At 55.9% G+C, this 24,810-nt stretch overlaps 2 protein-coding genes across 4 annotated transcripts in view; both read left to right on the top strand.

The window, feature by feature from the left end:
- The first annotated feature begins 956 nt into the window (after positions 1-956).
- Positions 957-8,933, top strand: PGC (progastricsin). The gene is made up of 9 exons (XM_040982971.1): positions 957-1,015; positions 3,818-3,968; positions 4,151-4,268; positions 5,031-5,149; positions 5,538-5,737; positions 6,658-6,777; positions 7,239-7,386; positions 8,045-8,147; positions 8,785-8,933. Exons 1-9 carry the CDS (start codon positions 957-959, stop codon positions 8,931-8,933), a joined length of 1,167 nt encoding a protein of 388 aa, XP_040838905.1.
- A 1,564-nt stretch (positions 8,934-10,497) lies between these two features.
- TFEB (transcription factor EB) overlaps positions 10,498-24,810 on the top strand; it is a 46,587-nt gene continuing 32,274 nt past the window's right edge. Inside the window, exon 1 of one of the 3 annotated variants that reach the window (XM_040983355.1) lies at positions 10,498-10,655. Coding sequence is in view for 1 of the 3 variants with exons in the window: in XM_040983352.1 (XP_040839286.1) it covers positions 22,088-22,113 (26 nt within the window). In the remaining 2 variants the exon portion in view is untranslated. Of the gene's footprint in view, positions 10,656-21,977; positions 22,114-24,810 lie in introns of those variants that run through there. The other 2 variants (XM_040983352.1, XM_040983353.1) reach the window with 2 other exon arrangements.

The following is a 24,810-nucleotide window of genomic DNA, read 5'->3' as shown; positions in this document are numbered from 1 at the left end:
GTTGGTGCTTCATCCCCAGACCACGTTACTGGCTCTGCTGGCCAGAGCAGCCAAGCGTTTGAAAGAGGCTGGGGGAGGGGAATGTAGGAAGATAGAGGCAGGTTCATAGCGGAGTAGAGAATGAGTGCCAGTGATGGACAACAGCAAGGGACCAGCAGGGTCCCTGGCAGCAAGTCCTGGGCTATGCTGAATGCTTCTGAAGCTGTCCCAATGGCTCTGATGTCAGCCCTCCATTGGCATCAATGCCAGCAGCCCTGCCATTGTTGCCACATGGGCACATTCTCACCACCACCATCATAACCATCCTCCCAACTGATGACCCTAGGGGGTCATGCACCTGAACTCCACTCCCCAAGAACATGGGCATGCTGAGAACCAGCCTTGAGTCAGACCTCCAAGTGCATCCGCTACAAACCCCTAATTCTCAACAAGTTGTCCCCTTTGCAGGCAACAATTTGCAAAGCACAATTGGGAGATGGCTCCCAGCATCCAGTGTGTGAGATGCCCAGGCCGCGGCCGCTCATGGCAGAGGGAGCAGAACAGAACCTACAGCCGTACCTGTTGCTCGGGCCGTACCTGTCTCCGGCTCTTGCCCTAAGGTGACCACATCACACCTGTGGTTCCTGGACCAGAGACAATCTCTGCCACTCTGTCTCGCGGTGACTTTGTTCTCACTTATCGCTCACGCCTCCTGGCCTCTGACACTTGTACTGGAAAGTCAATAAGATGAATGGCCTGCTACAGGAAAGTACACAGAAAGAAGTGATATGAAAACCATGAAAGGTACATTTTGGATAGGGGTGATGCTCGCCTGGGATGGGGGTGCGTGGGGGGGAGGTAGTGTAGGGAGCCGCTGGACCCTGGGCAAGTATAAAGGGACAAAGAGGGCTCAGTTCTTCACTGCACAACTTGGAGGAGCAGCTCTTGGTCTGTGTCAGCCAGGAGGCAGCAGCATCATGAAGTGGCTGGTGGTGGCCTTGGTGTGTCTCCAACTCTTGGAGGCAGCAGTGATCAAGTGAGTAGGTCTGGGGTCTGGCTGCTGGTGCAGGGCACTCCGGGAAGAGATTTGGAGCCTGGCAAAGGCCAACCCAGGCAGGCAGGCAGCATGGCTAGGGGCGGCCTCACTGTCTCTATTCTGGCCAGGGGAAGAGAAGGCTCCGCCCTCGTTCCCTTGCCACGGTCAGACAGGACACAAAGGTGGAGAGATGCAACCACTGCCTTCAGGAAAGTTCTAGGCTAAGAAAAAAGCACAGTCCCTTCCTCCATCATGGGTGTGGCTCCTTGCCACCTAAGGGCTAAGATATTCCTTTCTAAACATTTTCCTGAAGGCCTCATGGTGAGTGGCAGCAGTCAGGCCCACATGGGCAGAAACAGCAGTACACGGCAGCCTTTGAGTCCAAGGTGGTGGGGCAGTGGCCCTGGGGGTGCAAGTGGCAGGGCCACAGGAGGTCAGGACGCTCGGGCCTGCTGTGCTGCCCATTCCTCCGCCCTGACCAAAGGGTCAGCATCTGTCTGTTCAGCCAGAAATTGCATTTGTACTGAGCATGTGCAGACTTTCTTGTTATTCTTCACAAGCCATACAGGTGGTGATTATTTATATACCATTTGCATTGTACTAGAGTATTTACATCTTTTAAAAGAATTCTTTATTTTTATTGGAAAGGCAGATTTATGGAGAGAAGGAGAGACAAAAAGATCTTCCATCTACTGGTTCATTTCCCCAGTGGCCTCAATGTTCAGAGCTGATCTAATTCAAAGCCAGGAGCCAGGAACTTTTTTTTTATTTTTAAAAAAGATTTATTTATTTTTAATGCAAGGTCAGATATACAGAGAGGAGGAGAGACAGAAAGGAAGATCTTCCATCTGATGGTTCACTCCCCAAGTGACCACAATGGCTGGAGTAGAGCCAATCCAAAGCCAGGAGCTTCTTCCACGTCTCCCACATGGGTGCAGGGTTCCAAGGCTTTGGGTTGTCCTTGATTACTTTCCCAGGCTACAAGCAGGCAGCTGGATGGGAAGTGAAGCTGTCGGGATTAGAACCAGTGACCATATGGGATCCTGGTGCATTCAAGATATGGACTTTAGTTGCTAGGCCACTGTGCTGGGCCTGGAGCCAGGAACTTCTGGGTCTCCCATGTGGTTGCAGGATCTCAAGGCTTTGGGCCGTCCTCTGCTGCTTTCCCAGGCCACAACTAGGCAGCTGGATGGGAAGTAGAGCAGTTGGCACATGAATCAGCGCCCATATGGTATCCAGCATGTATATGGTGAGGACTTTAGCCACTGAACCCTCATATTGGGCCCAGCGTTTGCATTTTTGTTAAGATTTATTTATTTTCTGTTTGAATGAGACAGAGAGATCTTATATCTGCTGGTTCACTCCCCAAATGGCCACAATGATCCAGAAGCCAGGATCTCCCATGTGGGTTGCAGGGGCCTCCCATGGTGTTTGCAGGGGCCTGAGCACTTGGGTTATCTTCTGCTGCCTTTCAGGATGCCATGGCAGAGAGCTGGACGGGAAGCAGAGAAGCCAGGATTCAAAGCAGGGCCCCCATATGTGATGTGGACATCACTATTGGTGATTCAACCCACTATACCATAACACCTACCCTGGCTATGTCATTTCATAGAAGGGACTTGATTGAGGTACCCGCAGGGGGTTCTGGAAGTGGTCCTGCCCACACTCCCTGAAGATGCCAAAGGGGTGTACCTGCTCAGACACAGAGCTGGCTCCTCTTAGAAGTTTCTGTCATCCAGCAAATTCAGTAGAGGGGACCGGCATGCAGCAATTTTCAGTGTGCCGTGGGTAGCAGAGGAGTTTTAGACAAGGCAGGGTCCTGAAGAAGGGGCAGGGGAGCTGGTGAGAGAAGGGAAAGAGGTACGGATGCTGGAGGCTGCAGCTGGCCCGGGGGACCTGCAGGCACACGAAGCTGTAGCAGCAAACACCCCCAGGAGGAAGACAGCGCTAGGGGGACTGTGCCTAGAGGGCTGGGGATTGGGGACAAGCATGCAAGTTCCAGCTACTGCACTCCCAGTCGCCCTCCGTGAGGACCTGGTGTCCTGTGGGGAGCCCGAGCCACTGCACAACAACAGAAGCACAACCTGGGCCCCAGCTACCGCCAGGCTGCCTGCCCCAGCTACTGCCATGCCTGGCTCTCTTTGGTGAACTTCCCTCTTAGAAACTTTCTCCCAAGAAATGCACATGTCCCTGACAAAGGTGACTCTGAAAGTTTTCCTCCATTTCCTGGGAAGGAGTTCTTGAAGTATTGGAGAGCCTGGGGGGAACCTTGCACAGGTGAAGTTAACTTGGAGCAGATATGGAGGAGAGCTCTAAAAGGTGGAAGTGAAGCTGATACTGTGGCATAGTGTGTTAAGCCACCATCTGCAGTGCCAGCATTTCCATATGGATGCCAGTTCGTGTCCTGGCTGCTCCATTTTCTATCCAGCTCCCCATTAATCGCCTGGGAAAGCAGCAGAGGATGACCCCAGTGCTTGGGTCCCTGCACCCATGTGGGAGACCTGGATGGAGTTCCAGGCTCCTGACTTTGGGCTGGCTTCACCTTAGCTATTGCAGGGAGTAAATGAACAGATGGAAGATTTCTATCTATATAACTCGGTGTTTCAAACAAAGAAGTACATCTTAAAAGGCAAGCAAAAGAGAGAAGCAAAGGGAGAAAGAAGAAGAGACAGAAATACACATTTATAGAAGTAACAGCCGTGGGAGGACCAAGTAGTAGGGAGGAGGGGGCCTATCGGGAAGGAGGGAGAGAACCGGACAGGAGGGAGGCGGGCCCTGCCCTGACCTGGAGTCCTTGGGCAGGGTGCCGCTGAAGAGATTTAAATCCATTCGTGAGAACCTGAGGGAGAAGGGCCTGCTGAAGGACTTTCTGAAGACCCACAAGCATGATCCCGCTCTCAAGTACCGCTTCGACGACTTCAGCGTCACCTATGAGCCCATGGACTACCTCGACGTGAGTCCTGCCCCTCCTGCGGCCAGCCCCTGCTCTGTCCTCAGAGTCTGAGGCCACGGTGCCCTCTCCTCCCAGCAGCCCCTTCTCACTGCCTGCAGGAGACTGGGCAGAGCATGGGCAGGGGCCTGTGCTGGGGTTGCCCAGCGGAGACTTGGACCTGCTCCCCTCCATCCTTCCCCCAGGCTTCCTACTTTGGAGAGATCAGCATCGGAACTCCACCCCAGGACTTCCTGGTCCTCTTCGACACTGGCTCCTCCAACCTGTGGGTGCCCTCTGTGTACTGCCAGAGCGAGGCGTGCAGTGAGTCATGGGCAGGACTGGGCATAAGGGATGGCTGGGGGGAGCAAGGACTTGTGCTGTGGGGAGCAGGGACTGGCCTGCAGCAGGTGGCTCCTTTGTCTGCTCTGTTCAGTAGGACTGTCCATCGGTTTATGCCAGCCCTGTCTCGTCCAAGTTCATTGCATGCCCCAGCACTCTTGTGCTCATGTGCAATCTCCACTCAGTTCCATTGCATAGTTATAGAACTTTCCATCCCTGTGCATATCACATCTTGTAAGCTCTCACTGAGTGTGTCTAAGGGACATGGCTTGGCCAGTGGTGGTCTGAGAGATGGGTCACATTCACTTGGGCCTTGGAGTTTGGGTCTGGTATACCCTGGTTCAAGGCACCCCTCACTGGCCAGCCCCCTATGCTAACTCAGGATCCTGGTATCAACTTCCTGTGGAGTGGTGGTTGGGGGAACACAGGGTATATATGCCCTGGACACCCTGCCAGTCCATCTTTTGAGGAAGAGCCCATTTATGCCATCTATGTGCCCTGCACTCTGCCGAGAAACAGAGTCTTAGGGGCCCTCCAGGAGGCTTAAAGTCCCAGGAGCCTGGTAGTGGTGGCCAGAGTCCTAGGGGCCTTCGGGGTCAAGGCCAGCCCCAGTCCCAGGGACCTCCCATGCCTGGAATTTCAGTTGGCCACCAGGGGATCCCTGCCACCAGGGGTGTGAGCCCAGGCTGTGTGTTGGGAGAGATCCTTGCTGGGCAGCCCTCACCACCTGGCTGTCCCCCACAGCCACCCACAGCCGCTTCAACCCCAGCAAGTCCTCCACCTACTACACGGATGGGCAGACCTTCTCCCTGGAGTACGGCAGTGGCAGCCTCACCGGCTTCTTCGGCTATGACACCTTCACTGTGAGTGGCTTGTGTTGGGTGGGGCTGTGAGCTGGATGGGCAGAACCTGGGAAACAAGGTCTAAGACGCTGGAGAAGGGGATAAGAATTCAGTCTCATGGGGGCTCAGGAGGGCTATCCTGTGTCAAGCTCTGGGGTCACCATAATGAGTAGGGTGCCCATGGTCCTTTCCCTCAGGAAACCTATAGGGTGGGGGGTCTGGAAGAGAAGGAGATGAGGGTTGGGGAGTGGGCTGCTACAGGCAGGGAAGGCCTCCAGGAGGAGGAGGAGGTGGTGGAGGTAGCAGCAGCTGTTGCAAGACCTGTCCAAAATTGTAGGCAGGAGCCCAGGTGAAGAGAGCCCAGTGGCAACCAGCCTCATCAACTCCTCTCCTTTGTGACCCCACCCAGATCCAGAGTATCAAGGTCCCCAACCAGGAGTTTGGCCTGAGTGAGACCGAGCCAGGCACCAACTTCCTCTACGCGGACTTCGACGGCATCCTGGGACTGGCCTACCCCGCACTCTCTGTGGATGACGCCACCACAGCCTTGCAGGGCATGCTGCAGGATGGCGCCATCAGCAGTGACGTCTTCAGCTTTTACCTGGGCAGGTGAGCAGCTGCCACCCCCACTTCCCACTGCATTGCAGCCAGGGATAGCAAAAGCTCAGTGCCGGCCACTAGGGGGTTCTCCAGCTGCCGTCTGCCCTCCCCGCAAGCCACACCTGGACTGCAAGACTTCCTCCCTGGCTCCTGCGTGCTCCTCCCCTCTCACCTTCACTGTCTCTAGCCCACTGCCACTTTTCTGCGCACTTCTCTCCCTTCCTTCCAGTTGAACTTGATTCCACCTTGCTTGTTACACCTGATTCTCAGCTCCTCTTGCCTTTGTCCCTTCCTTCTGAGCTGTTCATGGCCCCTGTCTGTACCCACTGTGGCTTTATCTTCTTTGATCTATTGTTCAGGCCCGGTGCTGAAGCCTACAATGGGGTGGTTATCTCTCCCAGCAAGCACACTGGAGCACAGTCACTTGGGGCCTATGGACCTCATTTTGTCCACTTCCCCCACCTCTCCATCAGAATTAGCCATGCACCTGTCAAAGATAGAGCTAATCTCTGTGGCGCCATCCCTTGGAGCTGAGGTTCCACATTGCTCTCCTCCCTGATGGTGCTGATCCACTCTGCCTCTATTGACCAGCCTCTGGGCTTGTACACAGCAGGAGCTTGTGCCAGTGCCCCCCCCCCGTTCTCTCCCTCCACGCCCCCCCATGGACTGTCTTTCTCTTCCCCCCAGGCCCTAGCTCTCTCCCTTCCCTGGGTGAGACTCCTGTGGCACAAAGTAAAAGGCAGATGGCAATAGGGCTGCACGGGGAAGCACCTGTCAGGAACCTGAGGGCAAAGATGGGGAGCCCCCAGTCAGAGGGACGCCCTGCCCTGCCCTTGGGGAGGCCCAGGTCTGGACCCAGGAGAGGAGCTGTTTCCACTCCCTTAGCAGGGACATCCCCTCCCTGACTCACCTGTCCCTGTCTCCTGCAGCCAGCAGGGCACGGACGGAGGTGCGCTCATCCTTGGGGGCGTGGACAGCAGCTTGTACACAGGGGACATCTACTGGGCCTCTGTCACCCGGGAGCTGTATTGGCAGATTGGCGTTGAAGAGTAAGTCTGCTGTGGGCTCTAGAGACGTGGCACTTTGGCAAGAGAGCTTTAGGACACCCCAGATCTCACACACACCTGGGCACTGCTAGGGGCACAGTGAGAATGTCCAAGGCTTCCCCTGCAAAGCCCAACTCAGCCTGGAGACGAGGGCTGGGGTGGGGATAAGGCAGGGTGGGACAAGACACTGGGCACCCTGTAGTCTCACCCCATGGCATACAGGTTAGAAATGGGTCTGTACAAGGAAGCAGTGGCCTTGGCTTTCAGAGTTTCTAGAACTTCCTTGAAAGTTCATAAGTCCTGTGGCTACTTAGGTTGTTTTAGGCAGAGGTATAGCAGAGAGGAGTGGTGGGGCTCAACTGCACATGGTCAAGTGCACCAAAGATTCTGCTGCTGCTGCTGCCTGTCCCTCTACCAGCTACTGCCCTAGCAGGTGCTAAGCCTGGGTGCTTGTGTCTGTTCAGGTTCCTTATCGGCGGTGAGGCCTCTGGCTGGTGTTCTGAGGGCTGCCAGGCCATCGTAGACACAGGCACGTCTCTGCTCACTGTGCCCCAGGCGTACCTGAGTGACCTGGTGGAGGCCACAGGCGCTGAGGAGGACGAGTATGGAGAGGTGAGCCTAGGGGGGCTGCCCTCTCTCTTCTCCAGCATCATGGCAACTCCTGGGAAACACACACAGAGCCTTGACCTTGGCCTCTATGTCTCTGATGGTGAGACTTGGGACAGTCAGTCACCTGTGCTGAGGGGGTGGAGGAGGTTACTGTCAGGCAAGAGTTACTAATGAATTGCAGTCACTCAGGGTCCTGGGCTTTGGGGTCAGGGTAGGATAAGTGGGGTGTAGGGCTAAGCAAGTAACAGGAGAGCATGTTTGCAGTCATGCTGCTCCAGCCTCCACAGAGCCAGGATGCCTTGAGCCCATCTCTGCTTTAAGTCTGGCAGAGGATTTGCTCCTGAACCCATTCTCACTGATTTTGGGGAACTGCAGTGCTGCGAGCCTACAGGTCTGTGTGCTTTTGGAGGATACCTGCAGAGAAAGGGTGGGGACCCGGTTTCTCAGAGAGAGCAGGTGGGTACAGGAACATGTCTGGGGTGGAGAGTGCCTCAGGTCTCCCCAGATTCCCCTTGTGTAACACTGGAGCTCTCTACAAAACACCCCTCCTTGGAGCTGCACCTCAGTCCAAAAGCAGGCTTGCGGCTGAGGTCTGATGTGAGCTGGCTGAGTGGCACTTGGAAGTGGGGGACAGTCCCTGTTGACCTTGTTCCTTTTGCAGTATTTTGTGGACTGTGACAGTGTCGACAGCCTGCCCACCTTGACCTTCATTATCAACGGCGTGGAGTTCCCTCTGTCCCCCTCCACCTACGTCCTCAGTGTGAGTCTTGGTCCCCACCACGAGGGCAGGGGGTGTGTGGCAGGAAGGGGTAGAGCACCACAGACACTCCTCCTCCTTTCTTTGGGCCATTTCCTGAGCCCCCAAACCCTGATTTATTTTTCCCATGGGGTGACTCCAGGCGACAAGCCTGTAGCATCTCTATCTGTTATTGTGTTTCTAGCTAGGGTCAAGGGGCACCAGGCCATAGGGCCATCTCCAGCCCTAGACACTTGACCTGCATTCTCCTACTTACCCTGCACAGTGTCCCACATGGGAGACTGTTGCTTCTGCCTTATAAATGAGGTCCAGGAACAGACTCCAAGCTGCTCAGGGTGGAGCTAAGGGGCTAATTTCCAGCAGGTTCCTGGTTCTAGATCTGCTTGGGGGAGCAAAGCTTCCCATCTTGGGGAGAAGACACCCTGCAGCCTGAATTTGTCTCCCCCAGCCAGTTCTGCTGCCAGCCCCTGTCCTGATGACGCAGTTGGCCTGGAGGCTCTCAGGGGTAGAGACCGACCATGACTCGACTCATGTACAGTCGGGGAGGGCCCCCATGCCTCTGCCAGGAGCTCAGAGCCAAGCTGCGTGCCCAGGTCACACCTGTGCAAATGAACAAATATTCCCTCTCTGTGTTGAGCAGACAGACGGCCAATGCATGCTGGGACTCGAGGCCACCTACGTGTCCTCCCAGGATGGCGAGCCACTGTGGATCCTCGGAGATGTCTTCCTCAGGGCCTACTACTCCGTCTTCGACATGGCCAACAACAGGGTGGGCTTCGCTGCGCTCGCCTAACCTGGTGGCCCTGGGCGTCACTGCTGCTTCCCTGCTTCCCCTCAGCCGCTGCTCTCTTTGAGTTTTCTCTGCGGGTTTACAGCCTTCCTTCTTGGGTCTTTCTCTGGACTTTTTACAACAATAAACAGCTCCCCTTCACGTTGTTGTCCAGCCTGCTGTTTCGGGAAAGGAGTTGTGGCCCGAGGGTGCAGCTGGGAAGAGTCCGCCCCACCCTTGTGTGTATGTGACAGAGCTGCTAAGGGCACTGGAGCTCGAGCCAGGGCTTGGATGGGGTGGGCGAGGGCTGTGCCTCCCTTGGAGTCTGTTCATGGTGAGGGCATGGGATGCTGCTCTGCTTTGCCACCTGAAATGCTGTGCCAGCTCAGCTAGCTAAGCTGCTGCAACTCTGCAGCCTCGGGGCCTGGGTGCACGTCCACATGGGGTGATCGAAACCCTCCCTGCCCTTCACCAATCCTTCACGGCTCAAATCCGGGTGTCCATCTTGGCTTCTGTGGATCCAGTTTGCACTAGAAACTTCTGGGGCTATACACACTTGCAGCAGCTATGAGGTCCTTGAGGGAGGGTGCTGCTAGAGATGGGCTCAGGAAAGTTCCAGAACCTGGGGCGGCACCAGCCTGCCTGGTTTCCCTACCCTCGGGATGGCTGTGTCCCAGGGGGGACTTATGGGTGACGCAGAGAGGACTTCTGACATGAGGACAAGAAGGAGAGCTAGCTACAGGGAAATCACAGTGAGTGTTTGCTTTAGCCAAGCCAGCAGAAGTTCTTCCTTTGGACTTCACTCCATTCTCCCCAGGGTCCTAGCCAAGGGTCAGAAACCTGGGATTACAGGTGTGGGGGTGGGGGAGGGGAGGCAAGGGAAGCAGAGGAAGATGGCTGCAATGAACTTCTAACAGGGGGAGGTGACACGGAGATCAGAACCTGCTGGCAACAGGTGGTGGTGGCGGAGGGCCCCAGGCCACCTCTGGCCAGTGCAGGAGAGCCCCATGAGACAGAGGTCCCGGGACTGGTCACCCCAAAACACAGGTCGACCCCAAACTTACCCCTTACGCTCAAAGGGCAGGGATCAAAAAGGTTTCGGATCCTGCACCTGCTCCACTCCAAACCTAGAGGGAAGTAAGGTTGCAAACTGAGTTTTTATCGCCATGTTCTGTCAGGGACCCTATGTTTCCCCAAGACTCCTGGAAAGAACTTGCTGGGTTCAAACAGGCCTCTGGACATAAGGTAACGAGTCCTGGTTATTTCTGCTCCGACTGAGAGCAGAAAAGCAAGCTTGCAATGGGGCCAGAGTTCTAAACGACACCGCAAGCCCCTACCAGACACGGACTGCAAATCCCGGCGTGCCTGGCGGGTCCGAGGCCAGGACTACGTTTCCCAGAGGGCACCGTGGCCGGCCGGCGGGGGCGGGGCGAGCCACGGGGCTGGGGGCGGGTGCTGCCCTCTGCCGGGCGCGGCGGGAAGTGGGCGCGGAGTGACAGCCGGAGCCCGGGCGCCGGGCGAGGGGGCTCGGTGACAGCGGAGGCGGCGGCCGCGGGCGGGACGCAGGGAGCCGCGGCGGGGCCGACAGCGGCGGCAGGGTGGCCCGGGGGACCCCCCTGGCGGCGCGGAGCCGGAGGAGCCGGGGAGTGGGCGGCGTGCGCAGCTCGCGGGCCGGGCACCCCAACTTGGGACAAGTTGCCGGAACCGCGGGGCTCGGGCGCCGGACGGACTGACCTTCAGAGTGAGGTGAGCGGGGCTGGGGTGGGGGGTGGCACGGGGTGCGCCGAGGGCTGGGGCCCCGGATCCAGGCGCCGCGACCCCATTCTCGCGGGTCCCGGAGGCAGGTGGGAGGTGAGGGTGTGGGTTGGGAAGGGAGCGGGACAGTGCGCGCCGCCACCCACCCCTCCAGCCCGGCCCTCGGCCCGCGGCCCTCCCACCCCGGGCGCCCTGCGCGTGGCCCGAGCGTCGCCGCCCGCCGCTTCGGGGGGCCCTTGCACCCCTCCCTCCGACCCGGGCCAGGGGCGGCTGCTCCGCGCCCTTATGTAACCTCACGGGAGGGGCGGGCGGCCTCGGGCCTTGCCGGCCGGCCGCGAAAATCAGAGTGAACGGCGTGGGAGTGAACTTGCAAGAAGTTTGAGGGACACCTAGGCCCTGCACCCACCCCTCCTCCGGACGCGGCCGGGCGGCGGGTGCGGGGGAAGGGTCCGAGGCCGGGAGGCGTGCGGGGGCCGAGGCCGGCCGGGCGGGGCCCAGCCCTGATGGTGGGGGGAATGGGAGGACCGGGGTGGCGCCACGCCCCGGGGCCGGGCTGCTGGGGGGGCGGCGGGCGTCTCTCTTGGCGACCCGGTGCGCCAAGGCCCCGGGCAGTGTCTTCCCTCCTGGCATAATTCCACGACCCTCTGCCCTCCCCGCTGAGCCCTGAGAGGCCACCGGCAGCCAGTACCCCAACCTTCCCCACCCCGCCCCGCCACTTTCCATACCCTGGAGAGCACATCATCCCCCTATCCCACCTCCTCCCTTCCCCTGGCTGCGCCGATCCCCCCCCGGATCGGCGTGCCCGCACCGTTCCCCGGACCCCACTGGTCATCCCGCCCGACGGGAGCGGGCAGTGACCGCCGCGGACCCCTCCCCTCGCTTCCCTCCCAGCGCGGGGCCCCGGGTTTCACGCACGGCTGCCCCGAGCCGCTCTGGGCTGCGCGAGCAGGTTCGCGCCGCAGCCGCCTGGCTCACCCCGGCCCCGCGCCGGGGTGGAAAGGGAGGGCGCCCGGGCGGGGCTCGTGGCGCCCGGCCTCCCCGCGGCGCCTGCCCCGACCCCCGCCTGCCCCGACCCCCGCCGAGCCCGGCGTCAGCCCCTCGGCTGTGGGTGCTGGGGAGGGCTCGGCTCGGACAGTTTCTGGGCTAAACTTGAGTGCTGCTGTTGGGCTTAACGCTGACAGGCTGGCTGGCTGGTTGGCTGGCTGGCCGGGAAAGTGTCGGTTAATTTCCATTCCCATCGCTAGCAATTGTGTGCTTCGCGGGAGCAGAGGAGGGGACACCTCAGGTCCATGGCACGCCCTGGCTGAGATCCTGCTGGCCCAGACCCGGCGATCCCGGACAGCCGCCGGGGGTGAGGTGGGATCTGGTCTCCGATTTCCTGCAGGGCGCCCAGATGTGGCTGCTCTCAGTCCGAGCCTGCAAGGCTTGACTTCTGCAGCGGGCTCAAGCCCCGCCTGGGAGGAGGGGGGTGTGCCAATCTCTGTATCCCCATTCCTGCCCGCGGGGAGCCTCTAGTTGTCTTCTTTGGAAGCTACAGAAGAGAAGGGTGGGCTACCTCTGGAGCCCAGCTTGGTGTGATGGTGTGATTTTACCCTGCCTCAGTTTCCTCTGTCCTGAAAGAAAATAGCAGATCCAGCCAGCCCTTCTTTGGGAACCTAGGGCTGGAGGGTTTGGGGGTGGCTCCAGGCTCATCTCCTCTGGCTGGGAGCCAGGTCTGCTTACCCGTCATAGTCTGCTGCAGCCACTGTCCTCTTCGCGCCTCCGAATGGAGACCTGTGCCTTGGGGGGCGTGGGTATGTCATGTCTCATGGAAGGGTGCAGGGAATGGGGCAGGTGCCAGGGAAAGCCAACTGAGCTTTGGAGGGCCAATGGCCCAGTGACTCAAGAGCCAGAGGTTGGCTGCAGGAGCCGAGTGCAGGAGGGTTTCTGGGCTAGCTGGGGGTCCAGTGCCCGCAGCCCCTGCCAGTCAGGCCTGCCTCTCAGGAGTGGGGGCAGTAGGTGGGTGGGGCTGTCCTTTCAGGCCCTGGCCCTGATTCCCAACCCCCTAGGCTCTGTTTATGGCTGTAATTGCATCATTAGCCAGAGTTTATAGAGTTACTTAGCACCTGCCCCCACAGGGACCAGCCCAGCCACCCCCTGCCTGCTATCTTCCTTTTCAAAGCTGCCAGATGGGGCTTCCCCAACTCCAGCAGAGGCAGGAAAGCCTTTGTCCTGGGGTTAGAGGGTAGGTCTTCCGTACTGGGGTATGGGGGGGGGGGCTTGGGGATGCCCTGGTGATGACCATGGAAGTGGGCTTGACCTCAGAGTTCCCATCTCTGGATGTAGTGAGTGTGCATGTGTGCCTGGTGTGTGCATGGCAGGGAGATGAAAATGCCTGCCCTTGTCCAGCCTGTGTGTGAGTGAGGAGGCGGCACAGTCCGGGGGGGGGGGTGTGTGGTTCTGAGTGATCGGGTCTGGGTTGGCATGCAAGGGCGACATATGCCTGAGTGCAGCTGGGAGAGAGTGTACATTGACTGTGTTATCTTACAGGATTCTCATCTCTTCCTGCTGCTCTAGAAGCCTATCGTAATAATAGCTGCCAGCATTTGTTGTGGTTACTCTTTAGAGCGAGGGACTGTTTTTACATCAATATAGATTTGGAGAAGCTAAAGCAGGTGGTTTGAAAATCACACTGCTTGCAAGTGTCAGGCTTTGGATTCTAACAGAAGCCCTCCTGCCCTCCAGAGGCCCTGTTGTCAATTCCAGAAAACCACTTCTGGGGTTTCCAGTATTCCCTGCTTTGAACAAGGCCCAAACTGGCTAAGGCCCAGCTCCGGGTCCACACCTGTGTCCTGGCTTTTCTGCTGAAGTGCTGCCAAGGGTGACCAAATCCTTCCCACCCACCCCGGAGTAGGGCTGGCTGAAGCTGTCCCAGTGGCCAGGGGAGGTGACAAGTTAGGACAAGATTTCCTTCTGTGTCTCTTTGGAAACTCAGATGCCCCTGGGAGGGCAGCAGGCATCCCCAACTAGCACAAAGTCCAACTTTGTGCGGTGAACTTACATACTGTTCCATGGGATATGGAGAGGAGGCTGTGGGGTTCCCAGATGACGGTGGGACAGCAGCATGAGGCCCAAGGGCATGGCCTGGGTGTTGGCTCTGTGTACCTTCAGTCCCTCTCCCTGTGAGTCCCCTCCACTGCAAGCCTTGTACCCATCTCTGCCCAGGGCACCAGCATGGGGGAGGGTGCGGGTCTCAGGGTCTCCTGTAGAAGTTCATGGAGTTTGGAGTTGCGCTTTAGCTAAAGGGTGGACTTGGTGGAATAGCCTGGCCTTGGGGAAGACGGGTTCTCTTGGGCCATGTCTCCAGAGCTATGTCCTGGGTGTTTGGGTGAGCTGGTCCAAGGGTTGGGAAGAGCCTGTGCTCTGGGGCCAGGCCATCTGGTTTGGAGTCCAGCTCTGTACCTGCTATTGTGGGGCCTCAGCGTGGCTCGGTTGCCTAAAGGGACAGTGAGGCCGCTAAGAGCACCTAGTGTATAGTGCTGCACTAGGGGCTGCTCCTGAAGTGCATGGAAAGTGTGGGTGTGAAGCAATGATACATGGATTTCAATGTTTTTTTTTTTCCACCAAAATAAACCTGTCTTTTAATACCTCTTCTCTGCAGCCTGTCTGAAGTACTACTGCATGTGGATGTGTGATGCACACACAGCACTGGAATAGCAAATAATTAACTTATAACTCATTTATCTGTTTAAAAATATATTTTTCTGCAAGGCACAGGTAGAAAGAGAGAGAGAGAGAGATCTTCTGTCTGCTGGTTCACTCCCCAAAGGCCCACAACAGTCAGGGCAGGATAAGGTCAAAGTCAGGAGCTGAGAACCCCAACTGGATGTCCCCTGTGTGTGGCAGGGGTCCAAGCCCTTGAGCCATCATACACTGTATCCCAGAGTGCGTTAGCAGGGAGCTGGATCAGAAGTGGAACAGCCAGACTCGAACCAGGCACTCCAGCGTAGTATGGCAAGTGTCCCAAGTGGTGGTTGAACCTGCTGCACAACATGTCCACCTTGCAAGCAGCATCTTAACTGCTAGGCCCAACACCCACCGTCCAGCTGTTTATTTCTCATTTTCAGGTGAGGCAATAGAGGCATGGGGAGCTCCAGAAAAAGAATCAAGATGTGTGGGTTTCAGACAGGCCTCCCCACATGTGAGATGCTACACCTCATGGGAAGGTTCGCACATGCAGAGCCACAGTCCCTGCCACCCCCTGTTGTACTCTGTCAGCCTAGGCTCTTCATTCAACAGGATACTCAAGGGCATTGGGCAATACCTGAAGCATCTCTCCCCTCCACCTGCCTTGTCCATTGCATACCCTTGGGTACCCTTTGGCCTGGTCCCATATTGCCCACTCCCTGCTGTGGCTCACCTGTGTCCTTCTGCTGTCTGCTCCTCCTCTACTCTGCAGCAGTGACACAGAGCCCCTGGGCTATGATGTCCCTGAGGACAGAGATAAAATCCCAGGGACAGGGTAAAGTCTGAGACTTATGGTACTCTCAGGAATTGCTCTATGGGGCAGTGGGTAAGATCAGAGGGTGGCCAAGTTGGGCAGCAGCAACAGGCCAACGCTTCAGCAGCTTTCTTGGGGACAGGTTGCCTGGTTGGCTGTGCCACCTACCACAGAGGTCTTGAGGTGCAATACGAGGCCTGGGGGAATGATTCAGGGGTCCCCACAGCATGTCTGGAAGCCAACATTGCCCCCTGCCATCCACTGTGGGTACTGGAGCCTTTGCCCAGCGTGCCCTCTCCTGCTCCCTATGGCCACATTGCAGCCCCTGCTAAGGCCCGTGTTCCCAGGAGGCCAGGGGACTGGGTCATCTTGCTGTAGCACTGATTGAGTGTTACCAGCACCTGGGGAGCTCTTACGAAAACCCCACTGCTTTAAGAATCTGTGGGCAGCATACCTGGGCATCAATGGCTTAAAAGAAAAATGATTCCAGGGCTTTCTCTAGGGTAGCAGTTCTCACATTTGGCCATGTGTCGTCACTCTGGCTCCCTGGACACCTGCTTCAGTCAGTGAGGTCTAAGCTGTGAATTTCCGGGCTGCTCTTAGTTGACACCCAGACCCTGGGAACATAGTGGGGAACCTCTGTGCAGCTGCTTCACAGCTCCCCAAGAATGAGCTCTCTTTTTTCTTTTTGCATTTTGTTTAGAGATTTATTTCTTTGAAAGGCAGAGTACAGAGAGAGAGGGCTCAATCTTCCATCCGCTGGTTTACTCCTTAAATGACCGTCATGAGCAGAGCTGAACCAGGTGTCAGGAGATTTTTCCAGGTCTCTCCCACATGGGTGCACTTAGGCCATCTTCTACTGTTTTCTCAGGCACATTAGCAGGGAGATGGATGGGAAATGGAGCAGCTGAGACTCGAAGTGCCACTCACAGGGGATGCCAGCCTCACAGGTGTATGGCTTCAAGTACAACACCACAACACCAGCCCCCAAGGACGATTTCTGAGGCTGTTTATGAAGCTTTCAATCCCACCCCACTCCCCAGCCCTTTGTCCTCCTTCCCCCATTCTGTCCTCACCTCAGGTTAAACCATGGTCATTCAGTTTTGTGGGTTTTGGTTCTGCTCTCTGGGAACAGGAGTTTAACAAATCTGTATGGTCAGGTAAAGGCAGGGTAAGGGGTGGGCAAAGTGTTAGAGCTATTGGGATCCATTAGAGTGCCAGGTAGGGCTTGGGGCTGCTGCAAAGAAGCTGGGAGCTTCTTTGGAGTAACATTGAAGAGAGTGAAGAGAGCCATGCTTTGTGCTTTCCTCCTCTCAGCACTGTTTTGAATTGTGTTTTCTGTAAACAGTAAGCAGTGGACGGACACACACACACACACACCAGTGTATTTTCCTGGCCCAAATTAGAGATATTGGAGGTAGTTTGGTATCTTCTGTCATCAACTAAGAGGTTCTGGGCCTTGAGGGCAACAGATGATGGGGAGAGCCTAGGGCTTGCCCCTGGGGTCATTGTGGGTAGACTTGACTTTGAAAGTGTTAGGATGAAGGCTGGGAGAAGACCAGAAGAGGCAAGACAGGTTCTCCCACCTGTGGGGTAGAGTAGGGAAGGTCTGAGTTTGGAGTCAGCCAGTTGATAGAAGACCGGACCTGCCTAGGCCTGGTACCCTGTTTTGTCCCACATTGCACCCCCAGCACCTGAAGAAAAAAAAAAAAACAAACTCATGTGTCATGGCTGTGTGGGAAACCCAAGTGCAGTGAAGGGGTAGACATGACTTGAGCTCCCATCAAATGTCTACAGGTGCTTTGCCTACAGCCTGTCCCAGGCAGGTGCCTCACCGTCTGATGTGCAGGGACTTGGTCCAGAGCTGGCAAGGTCGTGCGCTCTCTGCCTCCACCCTGCTCCCTCCTTGCCCACCCACCTCCCCACCCTCAGAGTTCCAGGACCAGCACCTCCCTACCCTGGAACTCAAACTTTATGTCTCTCCCCCAAGGATACTGAGCAGCACTGCCCCCATCCCCCAGTTCTTGCAGTGGGTCTGTGGGGCGGGGCTCCCATTTGTTTGCCAAGGGAAGTCACAGTCTGTCCTGTGCTTTGTTTATAACCTGTCCAGGCACAGCACCTGCTCAGCCCCTTACAGGCCCTGAGGGGTGTGGAGTCACCAGGAGGGGACACACTACACCCATGTATCCCCCACCAACTCTCCTCTTCCCTCCTGCCTCTAGCCAGGTGCGTGCTCAGCCAGCTAGCTGCCTCAGTGATGCTGACTGGCTTTGTCTCAGAACCCATGTTGTCCAGGAGACAACCTTTGGTTTCAGTGTTGTTCACAGCCGCCGGCAGACAGTGAACACCTGGCGGGTACCCCAGTGCTAGCCCGACTGGAACAAGAACATGGCTGCTCCCTAGGCAGGACGGCTGAGGAAGGTAGTGCGCATGGACACAGCGTGAGCCGAGTCAGCAGGCCTGACCCTTGGTTCTGCCCAACTTTCTTGCTTGGGCCTCCCGCCAGTTCAGGGACCTTGAAGGAGTGCGGATAAGGTCCTCAGCCCCTCCCACCATCTCTGGGGTTCTGGGAAGGGCAGCTCTGCTCCTCTCCAGTTCCTGTCTCTCACCTGCAGCTGGAAGCCTTCCTTGGGAAACCTGCAGGAGCCCTTACACGCTGTTCTTTAGCCCCAAGACTGGGCCTGGAAGCTGGGCTAGGGCATTGGTGCCCCTGGCTTCTAGAACCTTCTCTTTCCACCTGCTCTTTCCTTTGATAGCCTCTGCCTTCCTGCAACCTTCTGACCCTCTGGCTAGTTCCACAGTCTCTGACACGGACCCTGCCTGGATGTGTGTCTCTTCAGCTCTTTGTATTTCTCTCCTCTTTTTGGTTATGTTGAGGGGTGGAGGGATAATACCTGTCTCCAGAGGAGACCTCTAGGTCCTGCCCTCTGGGGTCCAGAGGAATGGCTCAGGGTGGGAACAGGTAGGTGCCCAGCCTCATTTTACCCCTGAGTTTTGGCCAAAAAGGGATATGTAATAGTTGGGGCACCTGGTGGATGGGAGATAGGGAAGGCTATAGTGGCTCCTCTGGGGGGAGGGCTGGCCCTCCACAGTCAGCCCCTGCCAGCCCCAGTCCTGTAGAGCTGTGACTGACTGGCTTCTCCTCCAGTTTTTTGAGCCTAATTAGGATGTTTTCCAGAGCCAGGTGTAGAGAGAAGGTATTAGAGACTTCTATTGGTACCTCTTCTGTTTTACCCTTGTTTCATCGCCAAATATAGCATGCTTGCTGAAAATGCGCAAGCACCCACGTATTAATGTGTGAATGGGCTTCGGAGAGTTTTGGGGAAGATGAAGATCCTAAAAAGAATAGGTGGATTTCAGAATTTTCTGTATCAGCATACCCTCACCTTTAAATTTCATTTTCCATGAGCTTCTTGGAGCACTCTCAGAGTAGGTGATTATCAAAGCGAACCCCTAAGGGAACCAGCTTCCAGATGAAGAAACAGAATGCTGTGCCCCCTAAAACTATCCAGTCCTGATCTCTGAGAGCTCTATGCTTCTCCTAAGCGTGGGACCCCTGCTGCATTGCTGAGCCAGCAGTATAGCTCTGACTTTGAATTTAATACAGATGCAGTGACACCAGATGTGTTCATGTCAGTGACATCTCTTTCCCACTCAGCAGCTTACAAGGAACTTCGAAATGTTCATGGGAAATGGAATGAAAAGATAAACTTCGGGGCTAGCACTTGGCCTAGTGGCTGAAACACTGTGTGGAGCACCCACATCCTATATTGAAGTGCCTGGGTTCGACTCCCTATTCTGCTTCTGTTTCCTGACCTCCCCGCTACCTGCACCCCGTGTCATTGCACATTCTGTAAGGTAGCAGGCGATGGCCAGAGTAATTGGGTCCCTGTCACCCACAGGGAAGACATGGATGGGATTCCTGGCTCCTGGTTGGGCCTTGGCCAACCCCATTGCTCTGAGTATCTGGGGAGTGAATCAGCAGGTGGAAGATCTCACTGTCCTCCTCTCTACCTTTCTAGTTGATAAAAAGACAAGGAAATAACATTTTTTAAAAGAGATCAAAATTTATTGTGGTGCATAAAATTACAATCCATACAGAAGAGGGACCTGGCAATTTTCCATGAAAATAATTTACATTGTGAAAAAAAAAAAAACTGTGCATGGATTTTAAAAAATGCTCCCCCAAACAAAGATGTGTTCTAACTCTGTTTTCCACCCCCTGTCCAAGTCCTGGTGCTAGCAGCATTCATCTGTATTGAATGCGGTGGCATGTCTGTGTTCAGTGTCACTTGGGGACATTGGCGTTGCTTTCCTCTCCTGGCTGCACACACTGCTGTAAGAGAATCTGCGTGTGTACTTCCTGCGGCGTTGTGGCACACGCTTCTCCAGAATGTGCAGAAGCTGGCATGAGCTTGCCAGCGCACAGAGTGTGCAGTGCTTCCTTCAGCTTCAATTAACAAGGTGCATGCCCATGCCCACGTAGTCTGTCCTAATGGCGCATGCTGCTCCACCTCTGGGCCGACGCTGGGTGGTGTTGGACTGTCTGTTCATGTCAGCCGTGCTGGGTGTGAGTGAAGCTTCTCTCATGGGTGTCATTCACATTTTCTTTCTCCTCTGTTTTAGAAATCTGTTTTTGTATGTTTGCCGACATGCATAATGCAGTTATGTGTGGGTATATATGAGCCATTTGTAGAAAAGATTTATTTATTTAAAATTTCTAATTTGAAAATCAAAGTTACTTACAGAGAAGAGGAGAGAGAGAGACAGAGAGAGAGCGAGAGAGAGCATGCACTTCCATCTGCTGGTTCACTCCCCAAATGGCCACAATGGCAAGAGCTGAGCCAATACAAAGCCCAGCCAGAAGTTTCTTTCCGGATTTCCCACATGGGTGCGGGGGCCCAAGGTACTGAACCATCCTCCACTCCTTTCTCAGGCTATAAGCAGAGAGCTTGATTGGAAGTGGAGTAGTTGAGACTGGAACCGGAAGTCACTACAAAGGAGGCTTAACTTATTATATCATGACGCCAGCCCCTATGTGAGCCACTCCCGAGGGTGCTCAGAATTCGGTGCTGACAACTGCATATGAGAGATTACGCTCAGGTGGAATGCTAGAGAGGATGCTGGTGTGTGGCTGTGGGTGGGAGGGGGTCTTATTTGGTCTTGAGGGGAGACCCCGGGTGGCAGTGCCCACCAAGGGGCAAGTCTTCCCAGAGGGTACTGAGACCACAGAGTACTCAGCAGCCTTCAGCTCTCCCGCCCACACATCTGGCAGGGCAGGAAGGAAGTCTCCAGGCCTGAGCCTTAGTCGGAGACACCCTTCACCCCGAGCTCTAGATTCTGGGCAGTAGTTCTCAAGGAAGGAAGGGAGATCCAGGAACGTTGACCAGAAGTGTGCATCTTCAGGTGCACAGGGGGCTCCCCTCTACCCCAGCCCCCCACTGCTGCCGAGAGATTAGTCAGTTGGCCCTGAGAGTCTGTGGTGAGGAGGCCACAGCTCTGATTTAGGGAGAAAATGAGGACACAGATTTGAAGTCAGCTTGCTGCACAGCCCCGCGGAGGTGATGTCAGTGCTTTAAGCTGCTGTCTTCTCACCTGGACAGTGAAGGTGGCACAGCTGCCCGGCCCTTCCCTTCGCAGAGCTATGTTCAGGGTGGGGAGCTGCTGGATGCACAGGCATTTGCGGGAGCAGTCTTTCTAAGATTCTCATGGTTGCTCTGTTCTGGCAGAGGCAGGGCTTGTGGGTGGCGGCCCTGCCCCGGCCTGACAGTGCTCCCAGCGTCCCAAACTGGAAGCATCAGATGACTAGTGGCTCCTACTGTCCCACTGGGAGCTGGGGAGGAGGGGGCTTTTCTAGGCTCCAGCCTTTTGATGAGGGCTGCAGAAATGAGGTGCTCTCTGGGAAACTTGGGGCCCAGGCAAGAAAAAGCCAAACCAGCCATTTCTGACTTTGAGCTTAACTGGACAGGAGTCCAAGGTTGTGGAGGATGATAAAAAGTGCTTATCTGAGGCCCCTTTGTAGGTTTCAGGCAGAGAGGGCAGAGGCCATCATAGGGGGCTCTGTTTCCCCCAGGCCAGCCCCCTTCTCACTTTTGGTTCCTAGGGCTCATAGTTGGGCCTGAGTCTGGGAGGATCCCCTCAGGCCTCGCTGACCTCCCTGTTTAAAGCCCTTCTTACCAGCCCTTAAACGCAGCCAGGCGTCCCTTGGTCACCTAAGAGAAGGCTGCCATGAGCTCTCGGTGAGGGCTCTGTGACACTGGCTGCACAGCTTCCCTCAGGTAGAAAGTGTGGTGGCCCAGCCCCCCTCCGAGCCTTGTGGGATGTTGTTGGGTCTCAGGGTTCCGTTTCAAGGGGTGGGGGCTAAAGTAGGCCTGCAAACTGGGGGACCTGTAGGCCCTGGAAGGTCCAAAGCTGTGGTGACAAGCGAGCGGCTGACTATGACAGTGGGGACCAGGGGCTTCTCTGGGAGGAGGCATGGGCTAGGGTCCATCCTGGTCCTCCCTGGTGGGCTTCATGCCTTGCTGTCCCCTGCCCTCCTCATTCCCACCCCACCCCCTGCTGTGCTGCCAGGGACCCTAAGAGGCCAGGCTGTGCTGAGTGAACCCACCCACCCCTCTGGGAGAGGTGAGATTGGAGCTGGGGGGGTGGAGACAGGCTTGTGGGTGGGAGCAGGGCCTCCGGGGAGCATGGTTCCCTCTGTGCTGTGAGTAATCTGGCCCCACATTCGCAGCTCCCTGGGGATTGCACAACTTCCTCTTGGGGCCACCAGAGGTGCAGGGGGCTGGGTGAGAAGCAACACAGGGGAAATGAGGAAACTGGGGCTGGCGCTGGGGTGGAGGCACAGCCCTTGGATGCCGGCGCCTGGAGGAGCTGATCAATTCAGGGGGCCTCCTGCTAGGGGTCTGCCGCTGTCAGGGATGCACAGCCCTGTGTACATGCGCTGATGTGTGTGCTGTCTTCGGGGAGTGGGTGAGTGGTCCAGCTTCTGGGAAGGGGACACATGAAGCAGAGCAGGGCCAGAGCCAGGGGTGGGTTGGGCGGGAGTTGGGGGCATGGGAAAAGCAGGGACCCTGTCCAGATTCCAGGAGAGTGTGAGATGTTGGGAAGTAGAAAGTTGGCCAGACTCTGTTTTGAGGTTCTGATGGGAAGGCCATGGGTGTAAAGTGCTTATCATGGGCAAATTCCCGGACACTCTGTGTCTGCCTGGTTTGGATGCCAGCCCTGTCACTTTGTAGTTCCTTGCATTCCAGGTGACTACACTGCTTTATCTGTAAAATGAGGTTACAGTGCCCACCTCTGGGATTCATTCTGAGGTGTCACAGATAGCTGTGAGTGCCTGCTTAAAGAAGCACCGTGGACAGGCCACCACTCCCCCCCAGTGTGCAGTGGCTCTGTGTGCAGATGGCTTGTGAGGGTTATGCTTCATGGTGGGGACTGAGGGGAAGCTGGGGCGGTTTACAGACACTACAGTTACTACACCTCGCTCCACGGCAGGTGCAGCTCCAACTCCTTTGCCTGCGTCAGCCTCTGGGACCCTCATGGTCATACTGTGAGCCTGCTAGTGTCCCCATTCTATAGAGGGGAAACGTGGAGGCTCAAATGGCTCAGCCTAGGACAGTGATGTTGGTGAGGAAGGACAGATGTTTCACTCAGCCCTCTGGTGACCCCTGCATCCCTGACCCTGCCCTTTTCTGGGTTAAGTGGGAGGTGAGTAGAGGGAAGGAGGCGGTAAAGCTTGCCATGAGGGATAGGAAGGGCCACCTGGCCGGCTGTGGGCTCTGCCTGGGAGCTGTCTCTTCAAGTCAGTCTTCAAACAAGCATCAACAGGTAAGAGTGAATTTAATAATAAAGAGAGTGACTTTTAATTTTCATATTACTGATTTTTCACTTTGTTTTTTTAAAAGATTTATTTATTTATTGGAAAGTCAGAGATACAGAGAGGAGAGACAGAGAGGAAGATCTTCCGTCACATGATTCACTCCCCAAGTGAGAGCAACGGCCGATGCTATGCCGATCCGAAGCCAGGATCCAGGAACCTCTTCCAGGTATCCCACACAGGTGCAGGGTCCCAAAGCTTTGGGCCATCCTCGACTGCTCTTTCCCAGGCCACAAGCAGGAAGCTGGATGGGAAGTGGAGCTGCCGGAATTAGAACTGGCGCCCATATGGCATCCTGGCGTGTTCAAGGTGAGGCCTTTAGCTGCTGGGCCACGCCGCCAGGCCCTGATTTTTCACTTTGAAAGGTGTGTGCACACACACACACAAAAGTAGAAAGACAACACATCCATTCAGTGAGTCAGTCCCTAAGTGTTGCCAACAGCCAGGGCTGAGCCCAGCTAAAGCCAGAAGTGAAGAGCTCCATCCAGGTCTGGCATGTAGGAGGCAGGGACCCGAGTGCTCAGGCCATTACCTGCTGCCTCCCAGGGTGTGCATTCATAGGAAGCTGGACTGGAAGTGGAGATGAAGTTTAAACCTAGATAATGAAGCAGGTGCCTCATGTGACATTTTAGTCACTCTGCCAAATGCACTCCTCCCTCCCCTACCCCCCAGAATGACATTTTAGGAGCTATAGGGCCAACTTTGGGAAGTGCTGCTCAGTGGTTATGGACATGCCCCTTGGTTCAGACAGACATGACCTTGAGTTCCCTCCAGGCCATTTGTGACACCACTCTGGACCTGTTTCTGCATATTTAAAATGGAGTAATAACAGTTTCTTCCTCCTGCAGTGATGATAAGAATGAAATAAGGTGTCGGTGTACAGTGCACAGACCACCCCTGGAATCATTGTTCAATCAACAGAAACTGTTGTCAGGTACCTGCTACAGGGAGGGTTGAGTGGTAGGCGGGGAATTGAACTCACAGACTCCCTGGCAGGGATGTCTTCCTTTTCTTTCTTTTAAAATTGTTTATTTATTTATTGGAGAGGCGATGTTAGAGAGAGGGAGATCTTTCTACTGCTTCACTCTCCAAATGGCCACAAGGACCAGAGCTGAGCCAGTCCAAAGCCAGGAGCCAGGGGTTTGTTCTGGATCTCCCACGTGGATGCAGGGTTCATCCTCTGCTGCTTTCCCAGGCCACAAGCAGGGACCTGGATCAAAAGTGGAACAGTCAGGACTCAAACTGAACATCCACATGGGATGCCAGTGCCACAGAGGCTGGCTTTGTCTTCTGTACCACAGCCCCAGCCCCAGGGGTGTTTTTGTGGAACTGTGGATCTAAGCCCTTGCTGAACCCTCATCAAACCAGCAAGTAGTGGGTTTCTAGGAACGTTTTCTTCCCCAATAGGATAGACTAGAATAGAAAATATCCAAGCATGCTGCACAGGATGGCCAGGTGTTATTTGTAGGACACTTTGCTATGTGTCTGTCTAGGGCCAAATCAAATCCATTTCCCTGGGAGTCACTTCAGGAAATTGGGAGGCCCTTCCTCAGAGACCCTGCTCCCTGAGCTGTGTTCATGGAGTCCCTCCTAGGGACAGCATCCAGTCCCTGCCCAGGTGTCTGCCCTGGGTAAGCCCAGTGGGCTGGCTGGCGAGTTAGGACCTGATTCTTACCAAGGTGGCTACCATGAGTGTGGGTCGGCAGAGCAGAGGGTGCAGGTGGTCAGGAGGGCTTCCTGGGGATGCTGATGGATTGGATGGGATAGCATTGGACTGAGAAGGAGTCTGA

Source organism: Ochotona curzoniae, unplaced genomic scaffold (genome assembly GCF_017591425.1).
Source record: "Ochotona curzoniae isolate NIBS_2020 unplaced genomic scaffold, NIBS_Ocur_1.0 contig_3819, whole genome shotgun sequence".
NCBI lineage: Eukaryota > Metazoa > Chordata > Mammalia > Lagomorpha > Ochotonidae > Ochotona > Ochotona curzoniae.
Note: the sequence above shows the minus strand (reverse complement) of the source record. Positions and strands in the feature narration are given on the sequence as shown.